The sequence below is a fragment of the Elephas maximus genome, chromosome 6, assembly GCF_024166365.1.
Source record: "Elephas maximus indicus isolate mEleMax1 chromosome 6, mEleMax1 primary haplotype, whole genome shotgun sequence".
Classification (NCBI taxonomy): Eukaryota; Metazoa; Chordata; class Mammalia; order Proboscidea; family Elephantidae; genus Elephas; species Elephas maximus.
This window is the reverse complement of record NC_064824.1, coordinates 131,848,718-131,862,453: the sequence shown is the minus strand read 5'-3', so window position 1 is coordinate 131,862,453 and position 13,736 is coordinate 131,848,718. Positions and strand designations below refer to the sequence as shown.

Sequence of the window (13,736 nt, the reverse complement as noted above, 5' to 3'; positions counted from 1 at the left end):
AGGGATTAGCAGGGCTTAGAGTGTAGAAATGTGAGTAGTTGAAGTGCTCACTGGGGACTTTTAAGACCATCTTGGGTCACGTAATTGTGTTTCTCTGAAGATTAGCTTTTGTCCAATCTTTGTGCTGCCAGGAAACTCTCAAGGGATACTCAAGTAACTGAATGTCTTATCTTTTGAAAAATAGGGATAACAAAGGATAATATCATTGACAAGAACCCTTTAATAGATTGAAGTTATTTATTATCTTGGGTGTTTTCATCAAATCTATCTTACTGAAGATTTTAAGGTTAACCTACTAACGTCCAGTTGATTCCAACTCATAGTGACTCTTTAAGGCTAAGGGGCTTAAATATTTAGCCTGGAATTTGCTTTTTAGCCTTATTTGGAAAATGTGGTAATATATTAGTTGTATTTTATTATCCAGGGGAGTTTGGCTAATATATTCCTATAAACCCAGTAAAAATTATCCTCGAGTTACTTTATGTCCAATGGAAATCATTTTTTTGACTTTCAGACATCTTTGAACATTGGCCATGGTTGTATTTCCCATTACAGTTAGAAGCTTTTTTGTTGTTGTTGCATAGTTCCCATTGATCAGCCCCGTGGGAACTTGTAAATATGCCAGCGCTTGCTTTGCAGATAAACACTTTGAAGCAGAAGAGGCGCGTCTGCATTTTACTCATTCTTTTGAGCTCATTTTACTTGGAAATCAGGAAAATAGAGACTTCTGGGAGAGGAGACCTGTATCAGTTGGGGCTCTCCAGAGAAACAGAACCTATATGTGTGTGTGTGTGTGTGTGTGTGTGTGTGTGTGTGTATGCTTATGTGTATACACGTACACACATATACATATATATATATTCATGATACATATATCCGTGTGGGAAACGCTGGTGGCGTAGTGGTTAAGTGCTATGACTGCTAACCAAAGGGTTGGCAGTTTGAATCTGCCAGGCACTCCTTGGAAACTCTATGGGGCAGTTCTACTCTGTCCTATAGGGTTGATGTGAGTCAAAATAGACTTGACAGCAATGTGTTCAGGTTTTTTTTTTTTTAAATCCGTGTACACACATATATGCATATGTGTGTGTGTGTATATATGTGCATATATATATAAATATATGGAAAGAGAGTGATTAATTGATTATTGATTTTAAGGAAATTGTCTCAAGTGATTCTGGGGTCTGACAAGTCTGAAATCTGTAGAGCAGGCCAGCAGGCTGGAAACTCAGGCAGAATTTCTACTTTAAGACTTGAAGCAGAATTCTTTCTTCTCCCAGAAACCTCAGTTTTTACTCTAAAGCCTACAGCTGACTGGGTGAGGTCAACTTAAACGTTATCAAGGGTAATACCCTTTGCTTTGGGTCAAATGACTATAGATGTTAATCACATGTATGGAATACCTTCATAGAAACGTTTACACTAGTGTTTGCCCAAACAACTGGCCACCATAGCCTAGCCAAGTTGACACATAAAAGTAACTGTTGTTGTTGTTGTTGCGTGCTGTCGATTTGATTCCAACTCATGGCGACCCCATGTGACAGAGTAGAACTGCCTCATAGGATTTTTTCCCCTGTAATCTTTTGGGAGCAGATTGCCACCAGGTGTGGAAGAATTACCAGTTGGTTGTTAAATTAGTTTGGACTTTTATATTACCATGTGTCCTGGATTTGTTAAGGATGATGAAAGTCAAAAAGACAGAGAGGCCAGGTAGTACCTGGCTGACGTGGGCTGTATCCCCCACGACTCCGGGGAAGCGGTGGAGTTGGGGTGGTGGCTGCAGGACGAAAAGAGAGGCAAAGATCTGAAGGCTCTTCGGAAACTGGCTGAGCAGAATTTTGCTGATGCGTGGGGTATAAAGGGCAGAGGTAACGAAAAAACACCCATTCTAAGATGCCTACCTGGCTCAGATACGTAAGTACAGGTCATGTTCTGTTTCTGCCTTCTTCCACATCTTTTCCTTCTTTATCCGTACGTCTTAAGACATCGAAAAAAGAAATGAAGGAAAATTGCACAAGAATGATTTCAGTGACTAAATGATGAGCCTTTGGGTGTGGCAGTACCTTGCACAGTGTGAGCTAGGTAACGAGTAGAGGAGAGTTAAATAATGGCCATTGGGTTACTGTTTGCTTTATGCTTATTTTTCTTGAAGTCTCCAGGAAGGGGTGGCACATTATTATGTACATTCTTATCCAGAATATAATATATCTTCCTCTCCAAAAGAGCAGGGGCTGGAGTGAGATCAGTCCATTCATCCATGTTGACACTCCATTTTGATACCATCGGGAAGCTTACCTTTCAAATAGCATTGGATCTTTAAAAATTTTTTTAGTAAAATTATACGATAATAGATAAACCAAACCCACTACCATCGAGGCGATCCTGACTCACAGCGACCATAAAGGATGGGGTAGAGCTCTCTGACAGGGTTTCCGAGGCTGTCATCTTGATGGAAGCAGACTGCCACATCTTTCTGCCGTTAAGCGGCTGATCAGTTTGAACCGCCGACCTTTCAGTTCACAGCCGGGCACTTAACCACTGGGCCACCAGGGATCCTATAAGATAATATATATTAAAAAAAAACAAAAAACAAACTGCTGTTGTGTCGGTGTCGATTCTGACTCATAAAGCCCTATACCCATTTAAAAAATTCCAACACTATAGAAATACATAGCTATGAAAGTGTAAGCAATTCATTTTCTTCTCATCTCTTTTTCAAGAGGAATAATTTGGTCTATTTTCCATGGGTTTTCGTGTATACATGCACATATATACACATAAACCTTTTTTTTTTAACATAAATGGGAAACTGACTTTTTTTTTCTATGTAGACTTTTAAAAAAATGCCTCTTTTTTGTTAAATGGATGCTGAGCACCATGGAATTTTGTGTATCGCCATAGCCAGTCGGAGCTCACTCTCAATTTAACAAATACAGGCTCTGGATTTGGATTGCTGGCAAGTTCAAATCCCTCCCTTATAAGACTTGTAGTCTTAAATTCTTTACCTCAGTTTCCTCATCTGTAAAATGGGGGAATAAGGGTATTTGTCTCATAGCATTGTTGCAAGGATTAAACTAGATGTAAAGCACAGAGCAGAGGTTCTAGAACGCAGGATGTACATAGCACATGTCAGCTTTCGTATAGGGTACGTCCGGTAAGCTGATATGGCCTTTGAAGATGAGGGCTAATTATCGAATGGTTCTCTGTCTTGCCTGCAGTTCTCCAAAGTAGAGCTGGGACTCCTTAAAATATCTCCCTCCAAACCTTCACCTTGAGGACTTATCATTTTATTAAGTCTGTCTGGCTATTTTTTGTTTCTTTTTGAGACTCAGAAAGCATTTGTCACTGATAATGTTCATCTTTCAAGCTTTGAACTTTCTGTTTTCCAGGCTTTGGGATGTGTGGTCAGAGGCAGTCCAGATAAAAGACTTGATGGGAGGACCTATGAGCAAGAGCGGAGTTTGCTATTTTCTCATAATGTGTGTCTATACGACCATCTAAAGTCAGGAGTGGGCATGTGCACGCGTATGTGTGGGTACACACGCACGCGCATGTGGGCACACACATGCGTGTGCACACACACACCTTTCTCCTCACCGTTTCAGGCTGTTCAAACACTTTGTTTTCAAAGGCCACAGGACCTGAAGTTTCCTCAAATGGTCATGCCTTTTGCGTTTGTTTCTCTGCAGGACCACACTGTGAGCTGTACAAGGATCCCTGCGCAAATGTCAGTTGTCTGAATGGAGGCACCTGTGATGGCGAAGGTCTCAATGGCACCTGTGTGTGCGCACCAGGGTTTGCAGGCAAGTGACTGATGAACTGAGCTTTCTACTTTGCCACAAGATCCCCAGGATCACAGACATGAGAAAAAATAACCAACCCCTGTGCATAAATCCTTGTAAAATACAAACACCATTGCAACACGCGATGAGGTATTGCTTGGCTGAAAAGCCATTTTTAAAACAATTGTCTGTGTTCTTATTAAGTTAGACTTTTTCGAAGTCAGCATTTTGTACTTCGGCTTGCAGGGACAAACATTTCCAGAGCTGAAGCTTTGCATCCTGATAAAGGAGCCATTACGTTAACACCTGAAAAAATGTGTTAATGAAAGCCAGAAGAAGAAGGGAAAGATCAAATGTGTTTTCTATAGAAATTACATCCAGCTACCACATTTATTTTCCTGAAAGACATACAAGTGATAAGATTTTGAAAAATGAAGAGGCTTGTTGGGAGTGGGAAGGGGGAGATACTCCGGGTATAGAGTATATTGTTAGTGGAGGTACAGATGCTGTGTTGTTTTTAGTTGTCATCAAGTTGACACTGACTCACAGCCACCTGATGCATAACAGAACAGATGTTGCCTGGTCCTATGCTCCAGTCCACTGTTGCAGCCAGTGTGGATTCTGAGTGCTTTCGAACCTAGAAGCTCACCTTCCAGCGCCGTATCAGATCGTATTCTGTTGTGACCCGTATGGTTTTTCAGTGGCTAAGTTTTGGAAGTAGGTCACTGGGACTTTCTTCTTGGTGTGTCTTAGTCTGGAAGCTCCGATGAAACCTGTCCACTATGAGTGACCCTGCTGGTATTTGAAATACCAGTGGCATAATTTCCAGTATCATAGCAACACGCAAGACACCACAGGACGTCAAACTGGCAGACAGGTAGTGGGCAGATGCTGTAGGTGTGGAGAGTTGAGAGTGGGAAGGGTGAGAGCTGTCTTAGAGCAAAGCAGGCTGGGAGGGTAGGGACTGGGCTCAGCCAATGTCCTTCTTACAGTCACCAGGGTACCCTTGGTGGCCAGCCAGAACACAGAGAGGGGAGTCACTTCTTGACTAGGGAATCCATCCTATGCAAGATCTACCTGGGTGCTTCTAAGTCACCACTTGTGGGCTTCAGGGAGTTTGTGAATCTCTGAAAATAGATGTGAAAGGTTGTATCCTGTGTATATGCCAAGAGGAGATGCTAAAACTTTCAGCAGATTCTCAAAAGGATCTATGAGCCATTGGGGTAGAAAATGTTTTATCTTTTGTTTTCAGCAGAACCCCAGCTAAACAACCAGTTGCCAGTGAGTCGGCTCTGACTCATGGCAACCCCATGACCTGACACTCCACAGGGTTCTCAGTGGCTGATTTTTTAGAAGTAGATCACCACACCTTTCCTCTGAAGCATGGGGCAGAACCCAGGAGTCCTGAATTTAAGACCGTAGGATAAGGTCCATGTTTTCTGAGCTTTCCTCAACCAACCAAAGCATAAGGGTCATTCTGGCTTGCATGTTGGCAAAGGCTGGCATAGAAGGTGCCCACAGAAGAGGTGGGCACTGACCCCACAGGAAAAACACATGACCATTGGCTGACTTTTCCTTATTATAAACAACTTTGCAACTACTCTTTTTTTGTTGTTGGTTTGTTTGCAATTACTCTTTTTGTATGGACATATTTGAGTACTTGTCTGATTATTTCTTTGGGATGATTTCCCAGAAATGGAATCCCAGGGTACGAGGTCACTCTGGCTTGCATGTTGGCAAAGGCTGGCATAGAAGGTGCCCACAGAAGAGGTGGGCACTGACCCCACAGGAAAAACACATGCCCCATGCAGTGTCTCCAGCCTTGTCCTGGGCCCCTCTGCCTGATCCCTACATTCACTATCGTAGGCTCTCCTTGCAAGGTTCTTTCCCTCTATCTCTTACCTCCCAGCCCTCCTACCCCCAGGACCCACCTCCCATCCTCCCCTGTTGCCCGGTAAGTTAAGTCCACCCCTATGCGTTTCTTTTCGATACTCATCCCCAATCACCTGGAGCAATATGTCTCTTTCATTACAGTAGGCTCAAATGTCACCTTACAGATCTTTGAAATTCTAGTCAATCCTGGTAGTTTTTCAGACTGCAGAGAATCACAGAATATTTCCTGAGGATGTTGGAGAGTCATGCTGTTGATGACAGAACACTTATCTCATGAGATGCTCCGTGGGAAAAGGATTCTGTGAACAAATAAATATGGGACTCGGTACCCACCACATGGAGATTCATGAAGGATGTCAGTGTGTTAAAGACTCTGACAGGTCTTATTTGCCTTTGCCTCTTTCCCAAATATATTTGATTATGGAACCTTTTTTTCCTTTCCCTGAAAAACTGCCTTTTCTATCCTGAGAGCTAGTGTTCCATGAGAGAAGCTGATAAAGTATTAACTACTTCTGGGTGTTTATTTTTAACTTAAACAACTAATTTTTAACTTAACTTTTTAATTAATTTTTAACTTAAGCAATTAATTTTCATATATGTGAGATCTCTGGAAACCTTGGTGGCGTAGTGGTTAAAACTACAGCTGCTAATCAAAAGGTCGGCGGTTTGAATCCACCAGGTGCTCCTTGGAGACTCCATGGGGCAGTTCCACTCTGTCCTGCAGTGTCACTGTGAGAGGGAGTGGGCTCGACAGCAGTGGGCTGGGTCTGCTGGGTGAGATCTCTCTCTCTCACACACACACGTATGTATATATAATATGTATGTATATAACCCATTGCCGTCAAGTTGATTCTGACTCACGGTGATCCCATGTGTGTCAGAGTAGAACTGTTCCATGGGTTTTCAGTAGCTGTGACCTTTTGGAAGTAGACCTGCAGGCCTTTCGTCTGAGGCATCTCTGAATGGATTCACACCGCCAATGTTTTGGTAAGTAGCTGAGCACAAACCTTTTGTGCCACCAAGGGAACCATATATTTATGTGTATGAATACACACACACACACACACACACACACACTTTTATATATATGTATATATATGAGAAATAATCACACACTGACTGAAAAGTTGGAATTACGTTACAAAGGAAATTTCTTTTTTAATTATTTGAAGTGGACAACCTGATACCCATTACCCCAAAATTCTTTAATGTTTATTTTCTAGGTTGCTGTCGTTAGGTGCGATTGAGTCAGTTCCGACTCATAGTGACCCTGTGTATAACAGAAGGAAGCACTGCCCAGTCCTGCACCGCCCTCACAGTTGTTAACGCTTGAGCCGTTGTTGCAGCCACTGTATCAATCCATTTCATTGAGGGTATTTCTCTTTTTTGCAGACCCTCTGCTTTCCCAAGCATGATGTCCTTCTCCAGGGACTGGTCTCTCCTGATAATATGTCCTTATTTTTTATAGACAAGGACAATCTCTTATATCAAAACCCAAACCCAAACCCAAACCCAAACCCATTGCCATCGAGTCAACTCTGACTCATAGTGCCCCTGTAGGACTGAGTAGAACTGCCCCATAGGGCTTCCAAGGCTGTAAATCTTTACAGGAGCAGATTGCCACATCTTTCTCCCATGTAGTGGCTGGTGGGTTCGAACCGCGAACCTTTTTGTTAGCAGCCGAGCATTTAACCACTGCGCATTTAACCAGGGCTCCTAATCTCACACGTACCCCCAAAATAACCATTAAAATCAGGAAAATGAATATTGAAACATTACTACCATTTAATATTCTAGCCCTATTCATGTTTTGTCGATTTTCTCAATAATATACTTTATAGAAAAGGATTTCAGTTCCAAATCTCATGTTGCATCTAGTTGTCACGTCTCTTATGTCTCCTTCAGTCTGAAATCATCTCTTATCCTTTTCCTGGCTTTCATGCCTTGGACACGTTTGTAGATTGCAGACCGGTTATTTTGTATGACGTCCTTAAGTTTGGGTTTGTCCGATGGTTCCACATGATCAGATTAGGTTATGCGTTTAAGTGGTAAAAAAAAAAAAATCCGTTGCTGTCAAGTCAATTCGGACTAATAGCAACCGTATAGGACAGAGTAGAACTGCCCTGTAGAGTTTTCAAGGAGCGCCTGATTGGATTTGAACTGCCAGCCTTTTAGTTAGCAGCTGTAGCACTTAACCACTACACCACCAGGGTTTCCTATTAAGTGGTACATGACATCAATTTGTGACATTACTGATAATGTTCACTTTGATTTCTTGGATAAGGTGGTGTCTGCCAGGTTTCTCTACTGTAAACTCAATTAAAGCACCCAGGTCAGTGCCTGGCACATTAAAAAAAACAAAAAAACCTGTTGCCTTTGAGTCGATTCCGACTCATAGTGACCCTATGGGACAGAGTAGAATTGTCCCATAGGACTTCCCAAGAGTGGCTGGTGGATTCAAACTGCTGACCTTTTTTGGTTAGCAGCTGAACTCTTAACCGCTGCGCCACCAGGGTTCCATAGTAGCAGTGTGTTTATACTAGGTATTATCATTATAGTGATTGTAACTGATACCATTCCGCGCAGGCCCTATTAACCTGAGGATTTCTTAACCACAGTGTGACTTGGATTTTTTGTCCTTTGCATTTCCGAATTCATCCGAGGAAAGGCTGTGGAATTAAACAGCACATTGTAAATTTGCATAAGTACTACCAAACGTGATGCCCGTTATGCATATTGCCTCTTAGAAAGTAACAGGTCAAAAGGAAATGATAAAATATTTAAAGTTCAGGCCCTGATTTTCAACCTTAGTCAAGGAGAAATTTCAGTTTGTATTCTCCTCACAAATGTTATTCAAGTGCAACAACAATTTAAAAGTCATTGATTTTGCTCCAACTCTAACGTAATAAAAAAAAGAAAAAGGTAAGGAAGTCAAACAGTCAGCTGGCTCAGGCCAGAGAAAGCCTACTGATTTATTAAGGCCACTGTTAGTAAAGAAAGATGGTAGCATATACTAAGAACTCCTCCAATAAACCGGAATGCGAATTGTTTGGAAATGGGATGTTGGGGTCTTGAAGAAATGCATGTGAAAGCATCTGTGCTTTCAATCGGAAACCCTGGTGGCGTAGTGGTTAAGTGCTATGGCTGCTAACCAAAGGGTCAGCAGTTCGAATCTGCCAGGTGCTCCTTGGAAACTCTATGGGGCAGTTCTACTCTGTCCTACAGGGTTGCTGTGAGTCGAAATCGACTCGACAGCACTGGGTTTGGTTTTTTTTTTTTTGTCTGTATGCTCTCAATCGGGGGAAACAAGAATGAAACCAAACATGCTCTCCAGGATTCATGATACATATTCAAACACCTTGCATAAGAATGAGGGAAAAAGCACCGTCATTGTAAGAAGCCCTGGTGGCCCAATGGTTAACCTCTCAGCTGCCAACTGAAAGGTTGGCAATTGGAACCCACCCAGCAGCTCTGCAGGAGAAAGACCTGGTGGTCTGCTTCCGTAAAGATTAAAAAAAAAAAAATCAAACCTGTTGCCGTCAAGTCGATTCTGATCGTCGCGACCCTATGGGACAGAGGGGAACTGCCCCATAGGATTTCCAAGGAGCAGCTAGTGATTTCGAACTGCTGACCTTTTGGTTAGCAGCCAAGCTCTTAACCACTGCGCCACCAACCCTATGGGGTAGTTCTACTCTGTCACATGGGGTCGACGTGAGTTGAAATCAACTTGACGGCACCTAACAACGACAACACCATTGTAAGGCAGAGAATGGCAGTTCTCTTTGAGATTCTTCTGGTTGGAGAGTCCATTGAGTGGCTCCATCATTGGTCATCCTACCACCAGCACGAGGCATGGTAAAGGCCTCAAACTAAGAGCCACTGGGAAATCATGGAATCAACCAGAAGTGTGGGCTTGTTGGTCTATAAAATAGGCCATTGATATTGTTGTTGTTAGGTACCATCGAGTCAGTTTTGACTCAAAGCTACCCAGTGTACAACAGAACGAAACACTGCCAGCCCTGAACCATCCTCACAATCATTGTTTTGCTTGAGCCTATTGTTTTTTTGTTTGTTTGTTTTTAATTGTTGCAACCACTGTGTCAATTCATCTCATTGAGGGTCTTCCTCTTTTTCATCGACCCTCTACCAAGCATGATGTCCTTCTCCAGGAACTGATCCCTCCTCATAACATGTCCAAAGTATGTGAGACGTAGTCTTGCCATCCTTGCTTTTAAGGAACATTCTGGTTGTACTTCTTTTAAGACAAAAAATAGGCCATTAGCCTAAATCTAAAGGTGTCTGAGAATGGCACACCACTCCAGCATTCTGCCGGGGCACCTATGCTGGGGAAATGGTGACTAGCTTATTGGACCCCTGACAGGCATGGAGTTAATATCATTAACTTGTGTCATTTAATCCCTGATGCAGCTCTGAAAACACTGTGGTGGTGAAAGCCAGATGGGGATAGGTTTGGTATTCTCTCTGGGCCTCAATTATTGAGGCCCTGGGTCATTGATAAGGTCTCTGGGCAGCACAAATGTTTTGTAGTCATCTACAAACCTAAAGTTTCACAGTTTAAACCTGCCAGGGGCACCTCGGAAGAAGGGCCTGGTGATCTGCTTCTGTAAAGACTGCAGCCCTATAGAGCAGTTCTATTGTGTAACACACGGGGCAGCCATGAGTCGAAATCGACTTGATGGCAATGGGTTTGTTCTTTTTGGGTTTCGATCCTAGATATTTGCTAAACATCTGCAGAAAGAGTTCGTTCAATATTTTTCCTACCGTTCTCCATTCCTACCAAATCCTTCCAAACTAGCAGATCCCAAAACCAAATCACACCCATTGCTGTTAAGTAAATTGCAGACTGCCACATCTTTCTCCATTGGAGTGGTTGGTGGGTTCGAATCTCTCACCTTTCTGTTAGTGCTTCACCACTGCACCAACAGGGCCCCCAAGAACAGACAGTCCTAGGGTTCTTGGGCTTCCCCTGACTATGTTAGAGCCCCTTAGAGAGGCAAGAAACAATGCACATAGTCAGGCTGCTCTGGACCCTGAATTTGTCACTTACCCCCTGGGGGAGCTCTGGCCCAGAGTAGGCCTGGATGGACTGGACCAACAGCTCTAGGACTGCCCAGGGTTTGCAGATCAAGGGGATTGGACACTGACATTGGACTTCATGGGGCAGAGTGAGGCTTTTGAGTTTTCCCAGGCGGTAGAAAGAGGGAAAAGACAGGCCGTTTCTGTGGCGACTGCTGTAAAGTTTGCAGGACATCTTATTTCAGAATTTACAGTGTTCAGATGGTCTGCTAAAGACGGCTATTGTTCAGTAAATACCTTAATTAAGCTTGCCTACCTAAATGGTTGAAAAGTAGTGCTGATGTATATTTGTCAAGGCCTCTGATTTCATCCTTTTAACATTTCTCAGCATGTTCTTGTTTGTGTCTCTTCAGCTGGTCTGCCATGTAATGCTGTAATAGGTTAGCTAGCCCACGTCCTTTTCCACTCAGAGCGCTCGCCCCATTAATAGAAGGACAACCTTTGAAATAGTTTAGTAAGAGGCAATCAATTTCCTGTCTTTTCTCTTGACGCAAATGACTCTATTTCTTGCAGGAAACAAATCCACTTAGACACTCCTGAATTACAATAAGCCCAGTAGGACCTACAAGTTGTAAATGTTACGTTTGACAGATTTCACTTTAAAAATAAAATAGTCAGATGCCAGGTATGGAAAGAGTGTGAAATGAAACAGACGTAAAATATTTTAGTGTGAGATTTCTCCTCCGAAATGGTCTGCGTGTGACATATGGTGGCTTTTGGAAATGTGAGGCAAACCAGGAGCAGATAGAAAAGCACTTTAATGCTAATTAGGTAAGCTTGGAAGTAATTATCCAAATGTACACTGAAACGTTGCCTTTTGAAAATGGACAGAATATTTAATTTTATTCCTTTGCTTTATCCTATGACTATAGCAATGCTGGAGCCTTGGTGGCGCAGTGATTAAAAGCTCAGACTGCCAGCCAAAAGATCGACAGTTCAAATCCACAAGTCATTCCTTGGAAACCCTATGGGGCAGTTCTACTCTGTTCTATAGGGTCACTATGAGTCAGAATTGACTAGACAGCAATGGGTTTATAGCAATGCTAGGAGTTTTATTTTTTCATCATTCTCTCCATGGATTATGCAAACGAGGACATTTGTTAGAATTTCTTTTTCTCATTTTCAGACTTTTAAGAGAGCTAGCCTAGGCTTGAAGTGCCCTCTTTTATTCAGCTTGCACAAATTACCTCTAAATGTAAGGATCATACTTATTTTGTGTTGATTCATAGTGATGGCTTTAAGCTCCCTTGAAGATGGGCACATTCCTGTAACTTTGGTTAACAAGCTGTTTCCTGCAAGTTGATATTTCAGTCACAGTGACACTGATCCTGCATTCTGGTTTGTGACTTTAAACCAGGTTGTCATTCGAGGGGGCAAGAATGCCCTGAGAACCTGGGTCTAGGCAGGGTCAGGAGATCACACAACATAGGGTCACAATCTTCCTTCTGTGGGCAGGACACTCTGGATGGGCGTGAGCTTCCATCTGGCCAAAATTTCCTTGGGAAGATTATTTTAGATTCAGGCTAACGCCAGACCTCACAACTATCTCCTTAGCTGAGCCTGTTGTTCTCATTGGGTATTGGAGTCCCCCCCCCAAGAAGAATACACAGACATTTGGAAAGTGGAGTCAATTTTCATAATTGACTCAGGTTACATACACAGCTAGGAGTCCCTGGGTGGTACAAATGGTTAACATGCTGGGCTGCTAACTGAAAGGTTGGGGTTTTGAGTCCACTCAGACATACCTTGGAAGAAAGGCCTGGTGATCTACTTCTGAAAAATCAATTATTGAAAATCCTATGGAGCACAGTTCTACACTGACACACATGGGGTAACCATGAGTTGAACCGACTCAACGACAACTGCTTTTTTTTTAGGTACATAGCTATTCCTAGATAGAACATTCCAGAAAAATACCAAACTTTTCAAGCATCCGGACTCACACACTCAAACACTTAGCTACCAAAAAACCAGACTGAGTTTTCAGCTTTATGTGGTTGCAGAAAAATAAGAAGAGTCAGCTGATGAAACTTGAAATAGACTTCTTCAGTAAAATGAGGAACTAAGTTAGCTTTCCTGATGAACTTTGTAAGTTCATTCAGACATGAGAACAGTGGCGTCACTAGGAAGTGCAACGGGGTGGGGAGGAGGTGTTCAGACTGCACCCCCCTCTCAGAGGGGATGACACCAAAATGACACTGGGGTTCTCAGCGGCGGCTGGTAGGCTGGTGCCCTGGGGAAGGGGACACCAAGGCAGTGGTGTCACTAGGGTTGGTGTCAGCCTTCACCCAGTGTGGTAGTTCATCACCCCCACCCTCCCAAGTCACCCACCAGTCAGGGTGTGAGTAGCGCTGCAGCAGCGCCATTGGTAGGAGAGAGGAGTCTCCATCTCGGCCAATGAGGGAGGTTGGAGCTCTGGGCGGGGCTACAAGGCGTGGTGCTTGGCCCTGGGGGGGCGGGGCTGGCCCCCCTCCATGATCTGCCCGCCACACCCACCCACCCGGGGGGAGGTATGACACCATGAGTTACTGCACTGGGTGACACAAACCCCAGTGACGCCACTGCGTCAGCTTCAGTTGACAAGTTGTTTACTAGACTATGCAGGATATTCTTTCACCAACACCAATTTATTTTTTCTTTTTTAGTTTTACTTAAATAAAAGATCTCTTGTTTGGAATTTTGTGAAGGTTCTGTACTTTATGTTGCTGTTAGGGGCTGTGTAGTTGATTCAGACTCATAGCAACGCTAAGTGACAGAGTAGAAGAACTGCCCTACAGGGTTTTCCAGGCCACCTTGGTGATACAGTGGCTAAGCACTTGGCTGCCGACCAAATGGTTGGAGGTTGGAATCCACCAGCCACTCAACGGGAGAAAGATGTGGTGGCAGTCTGCTTCTGTAAAGATTACAGCCTTAGAAACCCTACGGGGCAGTTCTCTTCTGTCCTATAGGGTTGCTAGGAGACAG

At 43.3% G+C, this 13,736-nt stretch overlaps 1 protein-coding gene across 1 annotated transcript in view; it reads left to right on the top strand.

The window, feature by feature from the left end:
- Positions 1 to 13,736, top strand: part of DNER (delta/notch like EGF repeat containing) — a 371,552-nt gene that overhangs the window by 331,719 nt on the left and 26,097 nt on the right. Inside the window, exon 10 of the mRNA XM_049888408.1 lies at positions 3,690 to 3,803. Within this exon, the coding sequence (XP_049744365.1) occupies positions 3,690 to 3,803 (114 nt within the window). The remainder of the gene's footprint in view (positions 1 to 3,689; positions 3,804 to 13,736) is intronic.